Source organism: Acromyrmex echinatior, chromosome 2, assembly GCF_024713525.1.
Source record: "Acromyrmex echinatior isolate Ae372 chromosome 2, ASM2471352v2, whole genome shotgun sequence".
NCBI lineage: Eukaryota > Metazoa > Arthropoda > Insecta > Hymenoptera > Formicidae > Acromyrmex > Acromyrmex echinatior.
In genome coordinates, this window is record NC_141853.1 from 18,207,366 (window position 1) to 18,227,180 (window position 19,815).

At 38.8% G+C, this 19,815-nt stretch overlaps 1 protein-coding gene and 1 long non-coding RNA gene across 5 annotated transcripts in view; one reads left to right on the forward strand and one right to left on the reverse strand.

Annotated features, from left to right (window-relative positions):
- Positions 1-19,815, forward strand: part of LOC105143509 (uncharacterized) — a 559,838-nt gene that overhangs the window by 527,375 nt on the left and 12,648 nt on the right. For all 4 annotated transcript variants that reach the window (XM_087403654.1, XM_087403657.1, XM_087403655.1 and 1 more), the window contains one exon: positions 1,236-1,331. In XM_087403654.1, coding sequence (XP_087259780.1) covers positions 1,236-1,331 — 96 coding nt within the window. The remainder of the gene's footprint in view (positions 1-1,235; positions 1,332-19,815) is intronic.
- The window catches only part of LOC105143508 (uncharacterized), a 230,683-nt gene that overhangs the window by 158,929 nt on the left and 51,939 nt on the right, over positions 1-19,815 (reverse strand). The window lies entirely within an intron of this gene.

A 19,815-nucleotide genomic window follows, 5' to 3' on the forward strand; every position in this document is an offset into this window, starting at 1 on the left:
TACTTTCTTCAAAGTATAACAAGGTAAGATGGAGTCAAATAAAGGAAAGAATTTATAATTGGTAAGTTGAGAGGAACGATATATAGATAAATTGCCAAAGTTTAATAAACCGCAATAACTAACAATATATGAAATCCACTGGATAAGAAATTAGTATTCCGAGTCATTACCGTCAAGTACACGATTTTATTAACTCAAATTCACTGCGTCACTTCCTGAAGCACGCTGCCCTACTTGGTGCTGTACTAATAAGCTTTCATAACGAACAATCTTGTAACCGAAGTATTTCCAAGCAGGATGCAAAATCTCTACAATCAGGTCGTACAACCACAAAATAACTTCGTCCCGGCGAACTTTGAAAAACTTTTCGCTCGCGAAGATTGGGAATAAGAATGCCGAGGTTTCCTGGGCGCGAGTTTCTTAGTTCGGTATCTAGCGAAAGGAAACGTAAACTGAGAGAAATTCACCGACGCTCGAAGTCCCCGAGAGGTCCTTGTCTGGGGACTACCACCTTCTCCTACGGCGAACAGGCAGTCGCGATGGGAAGGTCGGTCGGAGGTATTGATCTCAACTCTTGCTTTTCTCAACTTTTTATCCGGCACAGCCAACCGCCGTGTCGGAGAACGACGACGACGCCGGCGACGGACCTAGGAGCCGGTAAAGCCACAACTTACTTCAATTCCTCATTCCCGTGCGAATTCTTAGCTTGAACTTATGACCAACTCCTAACCCTGCAGCTGCGGACTTCGAGCGTCGCGAGTCCCTTGAATTCTTACCAAGTCTTACCGTAGCGTCTATCTTAAAAAACCTTAACTTTAGTCAATATTTCGATTTGTAAAATCACAGCAAGATCAGTGTCACCAGTAAATCTCTATGTATTACTTTTAAACGTTGTGCATAATTTCTTTTTATATAAATGTTTTCTATTTATAAAAGAAGAAAGAAAAAACTGATAATTTGAGTTTCAAAGTTCTTAGAAGTATGGAAATGTTTTTTGTTTCATATTTTCATGATAGTTGGAAATATGTTCTATGTTTGTATTTATAAAAAGTTAATTTTATGAGTATATTTTATTATGTGTGTATATATATATATATATATTATATATATATATATATATATATATATATATATTCAGTCGCGATGGGAAGATAATAAAATTAACTTTATATACACCTATACTACATTTATGTAAAATGTATTATACGTACGTCTACCCTCGTCTTATGTTTTAGGAAAGCGATCTTGTTGCTTCATCGACATGCACGCGAGTAAAAAAGCACGCCAACGAGTTAAAAACACGTACGATGGTAGCAGGAAAAGCAGAACAGGTAATCGTAGCCGCAGGGTATATACTCTTTAAACTTAAAATTCAGTTTTTGTAATATAATCTGTAATCAAGCATCCATGTAATCTCTCGCATTTTTCCTCCGCATAAGATATGATGTATTGATTTATATTTAGAATATAATTTATTTCGATATAACAACTGTTTTGTATCCCCGATATATTTGTGGAATCTATATTCTTATTATATATAAAATTCGTCTGAATTTTCTTACATTTTTTTTTCAATATCCATAAATTATCTATTTTACTATTTTTTTAATGTTAAATCATTTATAATTTTCGTTTTTACGAAATATATATTTTAGTAAATATAACAAATTGATTCAATAAACTATAATATAAATAATTATGATCCCATATTTTTAATTTGAACTCGTTCCTAACATTTTCAATTTATCCGTTCAATTTATTATTCCTTCTCTTATCCGTAGAAAATAGAAAATTATTTTTTAATTTAATTTTGTTTCCTAGTAATAGAAATTACTAATAAAAATTCTCAAAAGATTAATATGTCGATAAAAGAAGATATCATCAGTAAAATGCGAGAAATATGTCGCTCGAATATAGCGGAACGTAGTGAATAATCGCACTCCGAGGCTGGTTGCTTCTTCAGAATTAAAATTCAGTTTCGCGGTCTAGCTTGTAAGCAAGGTACGAAGCAAACTTTCATTTCCCATCTGGTGAAATATCGTGTATTTATTTGTCTGTGAAATCCTCGGTTCCTCGTCTCGCCCACCACCTACCCTCCGACACCCCCAGGCTTCGGCGGTGTAGCGCCTCTTTTGGGCACGAGAGCCCGCAGAAACCGTGCTGCTGCGTCGAGGCGGCAGCTATCTACGTTTCTACCGTTTTCACGAAATTAATATATCCCTCATATACTTTGCATATTATTGCAATATTCCGTAGCTATTACTCGTCCGCCTTTTCCTACCTCCCCGCCAGTACCCACCTCGCCCCGTCAGCACCAGCGATACGCCGAGTCGAAAGATGTACTGATTCCGCATCCCCAACCAAAAGTAGATCTCCGCTCCACATTCCTAATTCTCGTCGTCTCGTATCGTCTACTTCTGTTTGAAATATCGTCGACTCTGTTCCGTAATCGCGCTGATTATTTAACGTCAAAAGTTGAAGTAAGATATATGTATATTGTTCGTCTAGCACCGATGCGAGTGGAACGAATATCGTTACTGAAAATAATTTCATGATTAAGAATATTTATAATAAGTATTTTTTAAATTAATATCTCTATTTTATTACATTTCATGTCTCTAAAACAGTCAGAAATTAGAAAATATTTTAAGAATCTTACTTTTTTTAAGTTCTATATTTAATAATCATAATTTGTGAAATTCATGATATACAAGTGTACAATATTCACTAGACTGTCATATACTCGAAGTACAATTCTGTGACAGTAATATTTAGTCATTTAATTTCATAAAAGCACACGATTCGTATCCAATTACAGATTGTGTACATCTTCTATTGAAATAGAAAGATGTCTAAAGCCAATTATAGGCGTACAATAGCTTCGGTTTAAATATAGCGTTTTCGTTTTATCAGAAACTCTGTCAGTAAAGAGAAGATTAATTCTCAGTCGGTTCAGTGACATCCGTAGTTAGTCTAGAAGTAGCTACGTCTGACCTCTTTCTATTTAAAGTACCATCGCCCAATGAAGAATTCTAATTAAAATCAGCAATTCGATCGATATTAAAATTGTCAAAACTTGAAATCAATACTTCTACATAAGTGATAGCCCATTGGTGAAAAATTTAAGAGTGCATCAACATGTTCTCTCAAGTTAGAAATCTGACATGACACAATCTGAAGGACACAAGGATGTAAGTAATGCAGTAATAATCCTACGACTAATAATCTAATGTGTGTACAATTTATCACATTACATTTTGATAATTTTAACGTTTCCTTGAAAATAATTGCGACATGTCATAAATATGAATCGCGTTCGTGTTCAGTAAGCAAGATCGTCAGGTTTATATCATCACCTTGTTAGACAAAATAATATAAAGTAAGCATACAGTAGCTTCATGATCAGCTGTATAGCGAATTAGTAGAAAATACATAGCGTAACCGAAAATAGTTTCTCTTCTTCTACGGTTAATTTAATCTAGACACAAAGTTAGCTCGTACGCGTTAACCCGTTGCTGCCAAAATAGCAACTTAGTTCCTAAGCTAATATGTAACTGTCTTGCATTGAGATAATTAATGTTTACATTCACATACGCACATATTGGATTCTAAATCTTCTTGCTGCGAACACGCTGGGCGTTCATGCGTGCGACATGCACCTTCTTTCGATGAATTTGCCAGGTCTGTTCGACTAGCGGAAATTTTCCTAGGGATATAATTACCATTCCAGCGTAAACAGCACACTATTTTCCAAGAATTCAAATGACTGTTGACAAATATGATTGCAAGAAGCATGGAAATTAACATTAAAATCATTTCTAGACTCTACGGGATTCGAAAAGTAGGGATACTTGCACTAAATATACATTCGTACTAAATTTAAATTACTATTAGGCATATTCTCCGATATAAATCAGTTATTCTGCAGCCTGTATAATTTATCCGTATTTTAACCGCTCGCAATCATAATTGCAAATCGATACGCATTGCTTGACAAGTGGGCTTCTGCTTAATTTAAACTCAGATGGCCCCCTTCTCTCTGTCTCTCCTTATTCATCCTTTAGCCATCTCTTTCTCTCTTACATTTGCATCTGCTAAGTGATAAGTAAACCCCCGTAAACATATCCGGACAGACGATAAGCGTGAAATAAATCGCGAAACTTTAAGTAGTTATAAATCTATACTTACACTGTCGAGAGAGAAAGAGAGAGGGTGCGGAGAAGGAGAAGGGAAAGAGGAGTTTCGGGTTCGAAGGAATGAAAATCAAGAGCGGGAGGTTGAAATAAGGAGAGGGAAATGAGAGAGGCTAGAAAAGGAAGCAAACATAGCGGGAGGCATAAAATATAATTGCATCGGATGGCGTCGCCGTCTTGAACGCCCTTCGCGCCGATAGAACATCACTGTTACTCGCTTCTCGCATTTTAATGCCTAAATTATGTTCGGCATTAGAGATAGACGGCTGCCTCAAGAAAGCCCCATTGATTACGACCCTAGATGTCGAGTTAGTTTGCGTCTTTGTCCCAACGAGTTTGTTATTTGCAAACACAGCGCATGTAAAATGCGAAATACTTCGAAATTGCTCCTATTGCTCAAGTTTCACTAACATATATGTAAAATTATATGATGAAAATACCCATCTATGTATAAAAACAAAGAAAGTGAAAGACATTAATCTTTTTCAAGAAAAAAATGAGAACGAATCTCTTTTAAATACAAATTTCACTAAAAAATAGTCGTAATACTATGGTACGCCGACTACATTGTGTGTTATCACGCGTAATTATTCGCTGCAAAGAATCATCATAAAACAACATTGTAGCAAACGCTTACATTAGGAGTACGCTTACAACTGTAGATTCTCTCGTGGTATTAAGTTCAAAGGACGAGGTTCACGATTCGCGGGCTGATCTGCTGGAGAACATTTGTTTAATTAGCTCGCGCAGTCGCTGACCGCGGGGACGTTCGCGCTCATCGTCTGTCCGTAGTGCATTAATAGGCTCGCACTTCCAAATGGATTTCGAGATTTATGCTAACGCGTCACATTTATTCGCGCACCGTGGGATCCATGTTTCGCAATGCTACCATACGCAGACACTACATGACCGTTACCTGACACGCGCATACGAAGCGATCATTAATAGGATGTGTACAGATTTGTACAGATTTGCGCGAGATAGACTCCAAGTATCATAATGCGAAATAATACGAAAGTTAAAAAGGACAAATCGTTACAAACAAAATTTCCTGAGATAGCGATGCTACAATACACTTAAAAATAAGATTGACGATAATATATTCGTAAGATTTATTGTCGTTTAAAAAGATGAGAATTGAAACGAGGGCGACCAAAAACAACGCGAGAAAAATATTTTCTATACAAATGTAAAAGCTTAATAGTATCGACGCAGAAAACTACGCAGCGGGAAAATGTTTTAGGAATATTAGTAAGCAGAACAGTAGAGGGAAAGTGGTGGGTCGAGAGCTCGTCTCCCGGAGGGTGAAATGCGGGAGATTAATTTACGGTGAAAGATAAGGAAGAACAGCGAGGTCCTCCTCTCATCCGACAGGATTCGATTGTGTCTCACGGGGCAATAAATGTATTTCAAGCCGCTCATGCCGACCATCTCATCCGTTGTAAAATATATCCATTGTTGTTGTTGCAATTAGTCATGCGGCGACGACCGCGTCTCGCAAAGAACCAAATAATATATGTTCCCGATATAAGCAGAGGACGTTTATTTTTAGTCATTTCCAGCGAAAAGATGCAATGGCGTAAGGGAATGGCGGCGAAGTAGAGCGCGAATAAGAGACAAAGAATTTCATTCAACGTTCTACGAGGATCCGGCGCGGATCCTCGCGGCCAAATGATGCAAAAACATTTAATCGTGAATCTCTTTACATAAGTCTTTACCAAATGTAAATAATTAATGCAACTGCGGACACTTTAGTTATTTTGTATTTATCAATCATTAGAGTAACCAAAGAGTTTAATCTTCCGGAGCTGATGCCAAGATCGTGTCTGTGACACGATTACTGACGCTGGGTCCGTAAGATTTAATTTATGTTAATTAAAAGACACAAAAAAGGCAGAAGATTATATTAATTAATTTTAAGGAACCAAAATGATACAACTCTCATATTAAAAAGAATAAATATTATAATATATTTTAATAAGAATAGTTCAAATTTGCAGATGTAACGTAAAAAAAAATTAAATTGTTTGATATTTTGGATAAGAAAATTTATGATTGAGTGGATCCAATATCTTCAATCTATCTACCGCCAACTTTAGAGCATTACAACATAGTATGGTTATTAATTAAATATCAATAAAAATTACAGCATAATACGATCTAATACGTTATCTTTGGATCGAGGACAATCTTCGAAAGAAACGAGATCAGCTGTACCAGTTGGCGAACGATACCCGGAAGATACGACTATGTGAAGATAGGAGTGCGATCTGCTCCAATTTATCACTAATGCACTGTAACGCCCACTGCAAGCGTGGTAGGGATACTGTAGCATCGTGCACGCTGGTACGAGCTTGTCTCTCTTGCGTCCCAAAAATCGAAAATAGCGTCTGTGCCGAGGCTGTTTGCGCTAGGCTGACCGACACACAGTTCTTAGCTTGTCAATCGTTTAATTAAGAACCCGATGACGCGAGCATCGCTATCTGCCGCATCGTGGCAAATGTTTCGTATATGCAAATATCTAGTGATAGCTGCGAACGTCAATTGAATAAAAAAAATCAGATAGTTTACTTGATTCAATCTTAGCGAGTTAAATCAGTGAATAACATGGAAGACTCAGCTTACTCCAAGACTTGTTCGTATTTAGACAAACTCACAATCAAAACAATGACGCTATTTAGTTACGTAATCATTATCATATCGCCGTGAAAGTCTTTATAAAAAATAAATCCATAACGCGATGTAGCGTGATGCAATTCATTACATTATACATATCGCTTTTGTGTCACATTCAGATAAAATATCGATGCTCGTTACGAGTTATTTTGCATATGACGCAGCCAGGCATAATAAGTGGCGCATTAATTGCTTCCGTGACGTATTCGCAATGCGCGTCGTGATATCAAGGATAACGTGTAAATTGCGTTCGCGACTGGTTCGTATCTCTCGCTATCAATAGTGGCTGAGCATTCCAGGAATAGGTTGTCACGAACAGTGCCAATGCAGCTACTAACCTATAACTTATTTCACGTGTCGTTTGACGTGATGCATTCGATCCAATAATATCTAGCAACATCAAGAAACGCGTCGCGTCGGCGACGGCGACGGAATTCATAATCGCTGCATCAGGCCGGCGTGTTTAATGCCGCGATTTTCCCCGAAGCAACGACGTCGTTGAGATTAATCGATCTTTCGGATCTTGCACCCTCGGCTTCCTCCACTTGGTAAATGCGCAGCCAAATTTACGGCGCGGCGAGTTCATTGCGCTTAACCGGGGCGGTACCTGAAGTCTGCGATGCCAATGACGAAGGAAATGGTACACTGCGGCTGGCAGTTGTGAATCGTATCTGGATTCTACGTATCCGTTAGAGCATTCTGAATTGTACGCGAAAATTAAAAAAAAAATGCAAATATCACAATTTATTATTCATATTCATATTCGCCGTTCACTCAAATGTGACATATTAAAATTGTTGAAATTGTTTTACACGTATACGAAACAGCGATATAACGCTCAATAAAGATGTTAAAAAGTCGTTTCCTTCGGGATCGCCTTTGTCGCGAGAAAAAGTTGGCGCTTACACGAATATCATTGCTATCGGGCTCTTGCCGCGAGTTCATGTTTATACAGTTCTCTTGTGACAATGCGAATGTAACTGGGCTACTTCCATCTTCTGTCGGATATGTTTGCCACGCTCTCTGAAGCCGACTGCTGAAACAACAAAGTGAAGAACAGTAGCCACATTAGCTCGCAGCCTCGATTTCTGTCACTGCCTTGCAATACGGCATGATACGCACGTATACTCGTGTATCTATTTAAAAGATAACAAATGGCACAACATATGCAAACATGAAAATATTTAATACGACTGATACGCTACATCTGTCTTCACGATACGATTCTCCTGTTTCTTTCAGCTGAGCTAACGTTATCTCTGTAGCCATATATTTTCTTATCCTTGAAATACTTTTCATTATCGCGATAAAATATTAACGTTTTCTCTAGATGTTCATAATTCATTTTAAACTAACGTTGAGCGAGCGTTAAAATGATTTTACATTTAAAATAATAAAATTCTACAAAGAATAACATACAAATTGGCTGTTAAATTTTTTATGACTTACAAGATTGTTGAATTATACTTGCTCTTTATATGGACGATCTCAGTTTGTGAAATCTATCATAAAAAGATGATTCATATTGTGTCCGAAGCAAAGCAAACCCAACTCGTGACGGAAGCCTCGGTTTATTCGCTCGAGGTAGCCAAATGTCGCATCGAATTTTCCTCAAGATGTCCTTATGCTTTGTCTCGCGTTTCCCTGCGGCTCTTATTTCGCCCTTCATCTTTCTCCTATCGTCGTCGATACGGTTCAGTTGTTGGCACGACAAAACTCAGCTGGTATTTCGATCGGATCACGGATGCGCGAGTCGACATACTGAAGATACAACGCTTTAAGTTAAACTCTCACGGACGATGTTTACGTATATCGGCCATACGTTTTGCGGCGCGCTTTATTTGCCCGCCCCCGTTGTTATCAGTCGTATTATGTCTACGGCGAAACACGTTCATCGTACACCGTTAGACGGAGAACGATGCATAGAGGTAAAGAAAGCCAGGAGAAACAAGGGAGATCGACGAAGAGGAGATGAAGGTTTCTACATGTCGTGCCGCTACTATCGTCGCTCGGAACGGTCTTAACGTCATGTCTTCCGTAACGACACGTCCGTCATCCGACGAATGTTACCACCCAGAAGGTGGGTAGGACTGCAACGAGGGTGATATTTTGATTCCGTTGCAAGTTGTTGAAATATATTACCAGCTGCGCAGTTGACGTGTACATTTTTCTATTAATGTGTTGCGACACGAGCGTAGACGGACTCTACATTTACACCAGCTCGAGTTTTAGAAGATATTTTAATGGAAACAATAAAAAATTCATTAATTATTTATCTTTGGTAAAAAAAAATCACAGGAGTTCAAAAAGTGTCTTGAATTCTCTCTGATATATGTACACATATATTTCTCCACATATAGAAATTAATGCTTACGTAATGAGTATTATATATTGAATAATCAAATAGTATGGCAGTTTGAGATGGATTTTCCGCAAGTAAAAAAAGATTTGCATATCGCAAAGCCGATTAATCCGACACGTCAAGATAAACCTGGCCAAAGCAACTTTTATCATCATATTGAACGTATGCCAGCGAGAAAACAAGCAAGAAGATCAAGCCGCGGGATCGGTTCGCTATATTTAAGCTATTTGTTGCAGTGTCCAAATTGTTTCGATCGATGGACGCGAGCATCGCTTCGTCGTGACACAGGTGCCATGGCCAGAGACGGTGGATCAATATCCAATTACAACAGGAGGCGGACCTTTAGTAGCCGATACGTTACCGTGGGTGTAGAAAACGATAGAGCCGCCTCTGGCGATTCGACAGCGCCGATGCGAAGCGTAACGAGATGCAATGTGCAACGACGCGAATTGCTTTATTCGCAATACTAAGTGTGCCGTCATAACTTACCCTCCATAGGACGCCCCGTTTATGCGAAAGCTCTTATTTATCGGCGAAGACGCATAGCTCGGTTACGGTTGAGATGGTGACGATGCCGTGTCGACTTGCAACGAGTGCAACGAGCCCGACGACGAGCATCAAGAATCATGCAAAATGATATTCTTAGATATTCTTAGGCAGAGTAAACTCGAAATTTACAGAGAAAAGCGCGATTGATTCATCTGTTAAAATGTCTGATTAATAAAGTGTATCAATCGTGTGACACTAAGCAATGATATATAATCCAAAAGTTATAATGTACCTAAACATATCCGGAAAATATTGTAATATATGTACGATCATGTTGTACTTGTGATACCTCAAATGAGCGATGTGCTAAGTCTATTTAAATCAATGACGCCGTCTTAATTATCTAATTTCATTTTATCGCCATTTATATTCGCGATAAAGATATCTTTTACGATACGAGTTTGTCTTCTGATAAGACCTCGTCTGTCTAATTGAACATGCAACGATTATATCTCATTGTGCTTAATTTTATTGGCATTCTTTTAAGCGCGAGCTATTACGTCTATCATAATCGTTGCGTTAACAGTTCATTTCCTACGAGAGTTTCGCGAGTAACGCTCACTCGAGAAGACCAGTTAACGCACACACTGGGGATACCTAGGAAGGTCTGATCTATTCGGACGTTTACGACCACTGCGAAATCCACTGGGCAATTACTCCACAGATTCTCCAGTGGCAATCTCGTACAGTGGTAAATTCAAAAGTGACGATTTCTATCTGATGGGAATGACAATACTCTGTTGACTCGTTTTATCTTTAACGATCTATCTACGAATGATCACTCGGGCGATATGAAATGTATCGAATACTATTTCGCAAATGCACGAAAGCGAACTGATTCTCGAATCGAAATTACCACTTTCGCGTATATTGTAATGTAACATAATACATAAATCATATATATATATATATATATATATATATATATGATTTATATATATATATACATATATATATATATATATATATACATATATCATGAATTGAACTTTGACCAATCGGAATAACTTTAGTCCAAATTTTGAAAACTGCCTAGATAAGCACGCGTGTTCAAATCAGAATAAGGCGTTTTAAAACATCTTAAAGATACTTTATTCGTTTGAATTTATAAAATAATTATAAATATAATATCAAGTGCACATAATTATTGTTTTCTAACTTTTATCTCTATCCTCCTTTCTCCTCTTTTGAATTTTGAACGTATAACAATTATAATTAAACAAACAAGCAGATCAACAGGTCCACGCATCGCAATTTTCAGCGTCGCCGGCGGCGGCTTCGACATTACTTCGTAAACACCGCGAATTCAGGCATTCAGAAGCGTGACGGAGTAAACGATGATCGCGCGCAGACATGCACAAAAAGAAAATAGACCGCGCATCCGAGTTTCCGGCGATCAATTAACCAAAACGCGTCGCTTTTCGAAACCTCGGGCCAATTGCGGGTGAAATGCTCACACAAAGAGATTCACATCGGGCGCCTGCCGAAAAGAATTGTGATGCCGACCTTGACGCGTACAAATGCGCCGATGAATAACCGAGTCATTTTATTTAGAGAACCGATCCGTCTTTCCACGATGCAGAAAGCAAGGGAGCAAGGAAAAGACGCGACAAGGAGAAATAGAGAGAGAGAGAGAGAGAGAGAGAAAGAGAGAGAGAGAGGGAGAGAGAGATATGAAGAAGCGAATCGTGAGACAGAAGGGAAGAGAAAAGAACGAAGAAGTGCTGCATCGTGCAGACTGCACCGTTTCTCCAGGAATAGCCGCATAAGTCACTGAGTGTGGTTTTTCGCTTCTTCAGGATCTCCGCCAAGACGGCGATAATCTCGAAGCGTGTCTCGCTCGGTCGATGCTGGAATATGCGACCAATTAATGGCTGCCTCTCTTTGATTCTCAACATAAGGATTGATGTGGTCGCGCTTGACATTAGCCGGATAAATTTCACGGTACGATTTTTTTGGCCGAAGTCAAGGAGTTACTTCGGTCGCACCGAAGAGTTCTTATTTATTCAAGAATGGGGCTTGGATGTTCCTTTTCGCAAAAGGAAAATTCATACGGTTGCCTCCTCTGCTTATGTCGAACAACGTGGCCTTTGCCAAGTTTTTAGTACTATTTTTTACTTGCTATTTTTTACTTGCTGAAGAAGATATGCGAGGAGGAAGCGTCCTCGATTCGTCGAAAAGATTCACGGCTGCCGATCTTTTACGAGACGATCTTTGAGATGTAGGTGACAGGTATGTCCGCATTTTCGGAAATTACGAACATGCCTGGTGTGATTTAAAGCGCATTTACGAGGGAAATAATGTCTGTGTGGGCGGGAAACGTATTTATTGTTTCGATGAAGTAACCCGGCACCATCTTTTTGTTTCTTGCACGAGTCGACGAAATTCTGGTCTCTTTGTCGTGCGCTTTATTCCCGATATTTATTCCTCACGTTGATGAGTTAACGTGAAACGAGATGAATAAGGTCATTCACAAAGAGATAAGAGACAATGATTTCCCCATCAAAGTGATTTGTTAACGCTTTTAGTCAACAATTCAATTTTTACATTTACTACACTTTTCTGCACATCGAGTAATATATACGATATATGTGCATCTTAAGTATTGTTGCAGCTTTTCTTTCGCATGATTTTCAAATATTTAGATTAATTTATTTAGTAACCAAACAACTTTATTCATCATTTTGTTAATGCTTTGGCGCATTATTTACGCGACATGCTACTTTCTTCTTATATAAATCAAAACATTTTGAACTTTTGCTGATATTAATATAGTTTTACGAATGTTAAGTGGCCCCTAGACGATCAATATTATTGCACAATATTATTGTCTGGAGACTATATAGCCTCCAAACTATTTGTTTTGAGTTATTTAAAGGGAACATCAATAATATTATACAAAATATAATTGTATAATAATATCGAGTATCTAGGGATTGCTTTATCTTTACACATACACACAAAGGATATGTAATGTATGTATCTATAACTCAAACGTAGAGGAACGTAACTTATGAATATTGTCATTTAGACGTCCAACGGCGGTTCAAACGCTTTCTAGTCTTTGAATGTCAGTGCCCAGCGGTCGCACAGTCTTCATACAGAGGCAGCTGATATATGTTTCTGTAGTGCAATTTCGAGCGACGCGCGTCACTCACGGTATGATCGGTTCATCAGTCGGGCGGGCCACCTGTCCGGCGAAAGATGCGGCGTTAACAGTTAACGGCGGCATAATTACTCGGGAGGATCCCGCGGTTACAAATAAACAAGCCTAATTGACTCTGAAATAAACCACTGTCGCGGCATAGCCGGTGCAATGGACTGGCTCTGTCGCGTTACGAGTTCAAGTGAGACAGCATGATGCGAACGAGGGGAACAGGTTGGGTGACTGGGGGGGGGGGGGGGGAGAGATCAGTTATGGAACATAGAGGACAGTATGAGTCTGTTCGCGCTATATGCACGCATACCAAAGGTTTTGACTTATGCCAAAACGAACTGTCTTTGTGTCTGGGACTTGGCCCTCCCCGTCTACCCTTCTCGCCACCACCCGCCTTCACATGCTCGCCGAGTCGCGGGACTAACCAGGATTATTTTCACGACATACCACCGTCTTAATATAGACTTGCGAATGGTATCGAGTTCGGTCTGAACGTCCACCCGTTCTGTCTTCCTCTCTCTTTATATGTCTTCTCTCTCGCTCTCCCGCCTCGCACTGGCACCCCGCTTTCGCGATCGACTGATTTTCTGGCATCGCGAGTTCGATGATACCGACTACCAGAGGTAAACGGCCCGTAAAAGCAATTTTGGCGGTCGTTGATGCTTCTACGCTTCGAGGCAAATTTCTTTTTCGCATAGATTTATGACTCCCGATTGTTATTCGTAGTTATTCGATTACGATGAATCGATTGTTACAAACTGTTTCGGTATCGTAACCGTATTTTCAATTATCTCAACATATAAAAATTATTTTTACATATAATATCTTCAAATTTATTTTAAAATACAGAAGATATTTTTTAATAATTCGTGTATCATTCATTTAATCCATAACGGCAGCACATTTTCTATGCTAAAGGAACACATTAAATGTATTGGGTTCTTGGAATCTACTATTAGTGGATTCATTATTAGTGAATTCATTAGTAGTGGATTCCACTATTTGTAGTCCACTGATATTTGTTATTAGTTTTGTTTTTTAAAGAATTTTTCAAATTCAAAATTGTGAAAAATAAATTTGTGAATCTAAAATTATTTCAAATCATTACTATTTAAAAATTGAGAAAAGTCTCAGAGTCACACATATCTATATGATGACATATCTAATCTATCAATTTCCATCAGTGTAAATTAATTTTAATCTCGGTTCTCTCTCAATTCACTCCTCAGATTTTTCTAATTTTTAAAATTGGAAATAACTGAAGAGTAAGTTGAATAGAAATTAAAAGTAATCTACATTAGTGGAAATAGGCATTAATGATTCTGCAATTTTTCTGGTAGATATTTACTGTGCTTTTGAAACATAATTTAGAAGCAGCGAAATATTTCGAAAGATTTTAATTCTGAGAATTAGAGTGCCGATGGCGATAACTGCGGAAACAGAACGAGTATATACTTCAAATCGACATGATGATTCACTGCGCCATTAATCTATTTCCACGTACTGCGGCATCGATGCCGATTTCCATGAAGTGCCTTTTGATCTGCCAAGATGAATCGGCAGCACAGTCTCGGTCGTACGCAGCGTGACCGTGGGACTTCAGTAAATAGGGAAAACTTCTGAAGAGGTCGATGTCGTTTACGTCGGGATCGTAAATGTCATTTCGATCGCTCGCTTTTCGCTTACAATGCGAATCAAAGAGGCCACAGTAGGCGCTTTCGCAAACGAATCAAACGTTTTCTCGATTTACCGCGTTAACATATCGGGACAATTCAGGATTCAGCTACTTACAAATATTTTTATTTTTGTTTTTATAAACGCGAATATAACACTTCAATGCGTTCCGATGTTTCTTTCCCTTAGTAAGATTTAGAACAAATAAAAATTTAAAATATTCCTTTTTAAATAAAACTCTATCCTATTGATGATGACAAGTGTGAAATTCTCACAACAAGGAAAAAGAACACGTATAAACTCGCGTCGGTTATTGCACACGGTGTATGCAGTGGGGTCTGCATGCTTGTTACGGAAAATTCTCTGAGTGATTCGAATACTAAATAGATTACTGCGATATATAAATAGATTCGCCGGAGGTTCGTTACATTGTTTCATCGCTCTAGTAAGCTACACACTTCTTTTGTCACGCGCAGTTACGTAGCAGTAGTTATTGCGTACAGTTTTTCAAGCGCACGAAAAAGCCCATAATTATATAAAAGATCTATAATTAAGTAAATTGTGTGGAGGGTTAGCATTGAAATGGAGTCATTTATGGAAAGAGTCTGCGATGATCGCGTGACTGCGCAACGAATACAGAAATTTATGTGTTATGTTATGATCGATACAGCTAGTAACGGATGTAGTGCTAAGAAAATCACCGACACCGCTAGTTTATCTTACATTGCAAAATATTATTTCGCAACTGTATGAATATTACTGCGCCTTTAGATAAGTATATTATAATTAACAATATTGTCATTCACTTTCGTTAACCATTTATTATATCATATATAAATCTTATTTAAATTAAATTAATTAAATGAAAGTATATATGTGGACAGTATTTAAAATGATTCAAGAATTTTCTGAATTTTTTCGATTCGAAATGTGTGTAGAATTTAAAGTGCGCAAATTCATCACTTCATTCAGTTGTTAATAATATGGTTTTATTCTGAAAAAAGGATATCTTAATATATTGTGTCCATATAAAGACGCATGTACTTTACGTGCAATGCAGCGCTATAAATTGGCATAACAGCCTAACTGTATAAACAACGCACAAATCCTGCGTGAAATATGAGAGTGATTAGTCGCGTCCATCGTCGCCATGTATCCTTAGAGTTTCTTTTTCTCAGAGTTCATCCCCAAAATTAGAGCCTACATCCTGCACAAGTCGGCGCAATATTGCACAGGCACGCAGAATTTACGGGCACGTTTACGTGCTACTAACCGAAATCGTCTTGAGCATCCCGATAGCTCTTTGGAGACGAACGAGCATCATCGTTTTTCTTATAGTCGAGCCGCGCACCAGTACAACCGCAAAAAAAATTGGATCTTAAAATGCCAAAAATAATTTCTACCGCGGATTCACCGACGTGCATGTGAGACATGATTAAGAATTTGTTGCAAGAAATGTCGCATAAAATCAGAAATTTAAAGAAAACGGTTTTGCACGTAAGAAGCCTTCTGCAAGAATAGATAATCCACTAATATAACAGTTTAATAGTGAGACATGAAGTAATTGTTTTCGAATAGTTTTTTCTTTTTCGAGTACTGGCGAGTAATGATTCTCAAAAGCATATTCGACTATTATACTTTGATGTTACACAACTTTGAAAGTCTTTCAATGATTTTATTTTTCAAGTTAATGCAGCCGATTTTGAGTTTAGTTTTGAAACAAAGTTTTGAAGTACCATACATTTGCTTAAATACACGTTCGAGTGCACTTCTTCCTCTTTTCAAGCTCAAAGACCTGTTATTACTCGCGTCATGAAAAAGCATAGAGACGTAAACGAGATTTGCTCTGTCGCACATCCAAGCATCGGTCCTCCATGAGCCAAAAATAAACGTTTTCTCCGCTCTCATGCATACGCGTGTACAATTGAAAATTTGCTGTTTGTCGCCGGCCGGTGTTGCATTAATCCAGGAAGAAGCCAGCCATCGCAACGCTGAATAGTCGGCGAAAGATGCCAAGAGAGAATAAGAGAGAAGGCAAGATCGGGGGAGGAAAGGAAAGGGACGGTTCGCCACGCTACCAGCGCCACTAAATTAGCTTAATGTGATGCATTTGATTAGATCGCTGGTGAGGTTGTACGAGAAGGTGGCGGGAGTGGGTGAGCGGGGGCGGAAAGAGCTTTGCTCTTTCGAGTTGCGCGGGGTGGCCAGCCTCGTTTCATGGAATTGATTAGATTCAGTTATTAATATTCCTCTATCCCTCACTTCATTTCCGGCCCCGATTAACTCGACGCTAACAGCGTGACGACGAGCAGAGACCACAGTATAGAAGTGAACACTACTCCCGCCTCTTCTTCCCCTACTCTCTCACGCTACCTTCGTCTGAGTTCATCGTCTCTCATTCGCGCGGGACCAAATACTTCACAAAAAGTAAATCAGGAAACATTAGATTCTTCGATTAATATCATTAATTTAAAGTCGATTTTTCCTGTGCAGAGTATCGATCACGTGAAGCGTAACACACACAACGTTCGTTTAAAAACTTTTATTATATTGGTACTAAAAGTATTAATATTTCTTACTTACGATCAAGCGAATAATTACTATGAAAATAAAGAAAGTGATGAAAAATGAAATATTACATCAGTATAAAGAACATAATTATTGGAAAATCAAAAAAATTCAGAATCCTATCTTTTACACGAGAAATATAACATTAATCTAGGAAATAGAAATGGAATTAATAATGATCATTTGATACTTCTAGTGTTAAACGAATATGCAAAGAAGGCTCGTTAACGTATCCGTCAAAGTAATTTGAGAAACAATAAATTTCATGCAAACGTGATCGTGCGAACTCACGCGAACAGGATTAATCTCATTAGCACATTGTAAGATCGATGTATATTTTCTATCGGTTATCTTCTGAAGCGAATCGATGATACTCAAAGTAGTTCACTGCACACGGCGAGCCGCTACATTACATATACATGGGCATGCACGCGCTACAAGCAAAGCATGAAGCCTGTTCACGCATTTACCGAAGCAAGAAAATGATCCCAAGATCAGCTAGGCAGCCAAGGAAAACATCGAAAACCACGGTCGACTAGAAGATCTGGAGATCGCGTAAGGATAAGATCATCGTTTCACTTCTCCATTTCAATATGATAGTCAATAAACACTGGAAGAACTTCGCGGCACGTGCAGCATGCCGTGACGTGCCAAAAGTCAAAAGCCACGCATCACATGGAAACAATTTTCCACTATTACGTTTGTACCATACTGTTCGCGCATCATACAGAGCTAAGCGAGTGTGGAAATTGCATTTCTTGATGACGCGTGTAGTCAATTAGGTCGAGAGCATGCAGTGCAAGAATCTCTATTTCAGATACAAATTTAAGTTATTTTTATTGCTCTAGATGACGCTCTCGATTAAAATAATCTTATCTTTTTGATAAATATATTTAGTAATTTTACCTCCTGATGTTACCTCCTATTCTGTTGTATAAATAAAAAAAAAATTCCTTTTTCTACTGAAAAATATATTTTTCATAGACAGATGTATAATAGCTATCCAAGCAGACGTAGATCATCATGACATCAAAATGACGTCAAAATGTTTTCCAAATGATTATTAAAAGTCAATTAGTTACGATTCATTTTAATGTCATTTAAACGTTATCGTGACTGTTGTTCTTAAGATTTTATAAATTTATATTTGTATCGGAAACGTCAAATATATCGTTGGCGCGGAATTTACAAAACGTAGAAATTGGCGACTCGATTTATCTGCGATCGTGGGTCTTGCCCAGGCATGGTCAAAGCAATTGCATGTTTACACGCGTTTATGCGCGCGCAAAGTAAACGGCGCCTATTCCACCGTCGTACGCTGTGCCGCGGAATATGAGAAGCCGCCAGCGGATCGTGGAGATGTAGCCAAAGCAAACAAAGTACCGACTAAACAGCGCGACCATACAGACAAGACTCGACACTTAACGATGTATTACAGTAATTGTTTCATTACTGGAACACCGATGTGCTGACGAGGGCCTATTATTAGTGCCATTATCACACGCCTAGATTCCCAATTGACTTCGCGAGGTCCTTAGGTTTTAATAATTTAACATCGCGGTGGGAAACAATGTCACTTTTACAAGCTATGATACTTCAAGAGCAATAATATACTATCTAAACTCTTTTTACGATTTAAATTACACCTATTCCTCTGTTAATTCGCTTCTTTGTAACCGTCGCCCCAGCGACTGAATTTATTAGCTGTTATCGGTCTCCTCTCTCAATCGATTATTATTATTATTAACCACTTAGAAAACGCTTCGCGTTTAAGAGCCCCAATTTCCGTTAACCACTTGTCCCCCGCAGTTTCGCGTAAGGACGCCGCCAAAGTGAAGCGCACACTTGCGACCATTATAGATGCGAACGTTGTAGCGGCGTGTTTGTACGCGTGGTAAACGGGCCTCTTCACGCCCGGAGGCGAGCGAGGAGACGTCGCTCGAAGATCACGGGTAAGTAGCCAAAGCAAACGTACGTACGGCCCGGCTGGTTCGTCGGCAAAGGCCGCAGAAAGAGATCACAGACTGACAAAAAAGCTCTCATATAACCAGCGAAAGAGAGGCCTCGTCGTGTAATAGTAAAACGCGTGTATCGCACATGCCGTTGACCGTTGCCACCGAGAGAGTTTGCATCTTTCTCTCTTTCTTTCTCCCTCTTCCTATCCTCATAATCTCTTTCCATCAGTCTGCACTCATATGTGTTTGTCCGCCTCCCTTTTTAGCGTCTCTTCGACGTTTTATCTTCTTCTTCGGTCTCTTTACTCATTTCCTTCCTCTCAACCTCCCTGCGAACCGACCGAGCGACGATTCAATCCGTCGCCGATTGTAAAAATAAACGGATTCTCATGCTCCTTTCTTTATACCGTGTCTCTGCTTCGATCTCAGAAGAGGGCCAAGTCAATGCGCCGCTGCAACGCAGCGACTTCCTTCTATTTCCGTACTCACGAAAACTGGCGTCTGTGTTTTTGACCCTTGCTGGGCGATGCTCGTCGATACACGTTTCGTCTATTTGTCGCCGCATGATCTGTGGGGCTTGTCTAGTTCAGAGATTTCTCTTAACTCGAAACGTCAAACGATTCTCTCAGAAAATTTTTATTAGCAGTTTTGATTAAATTCGTACTCTTTGTAAATTTTTTA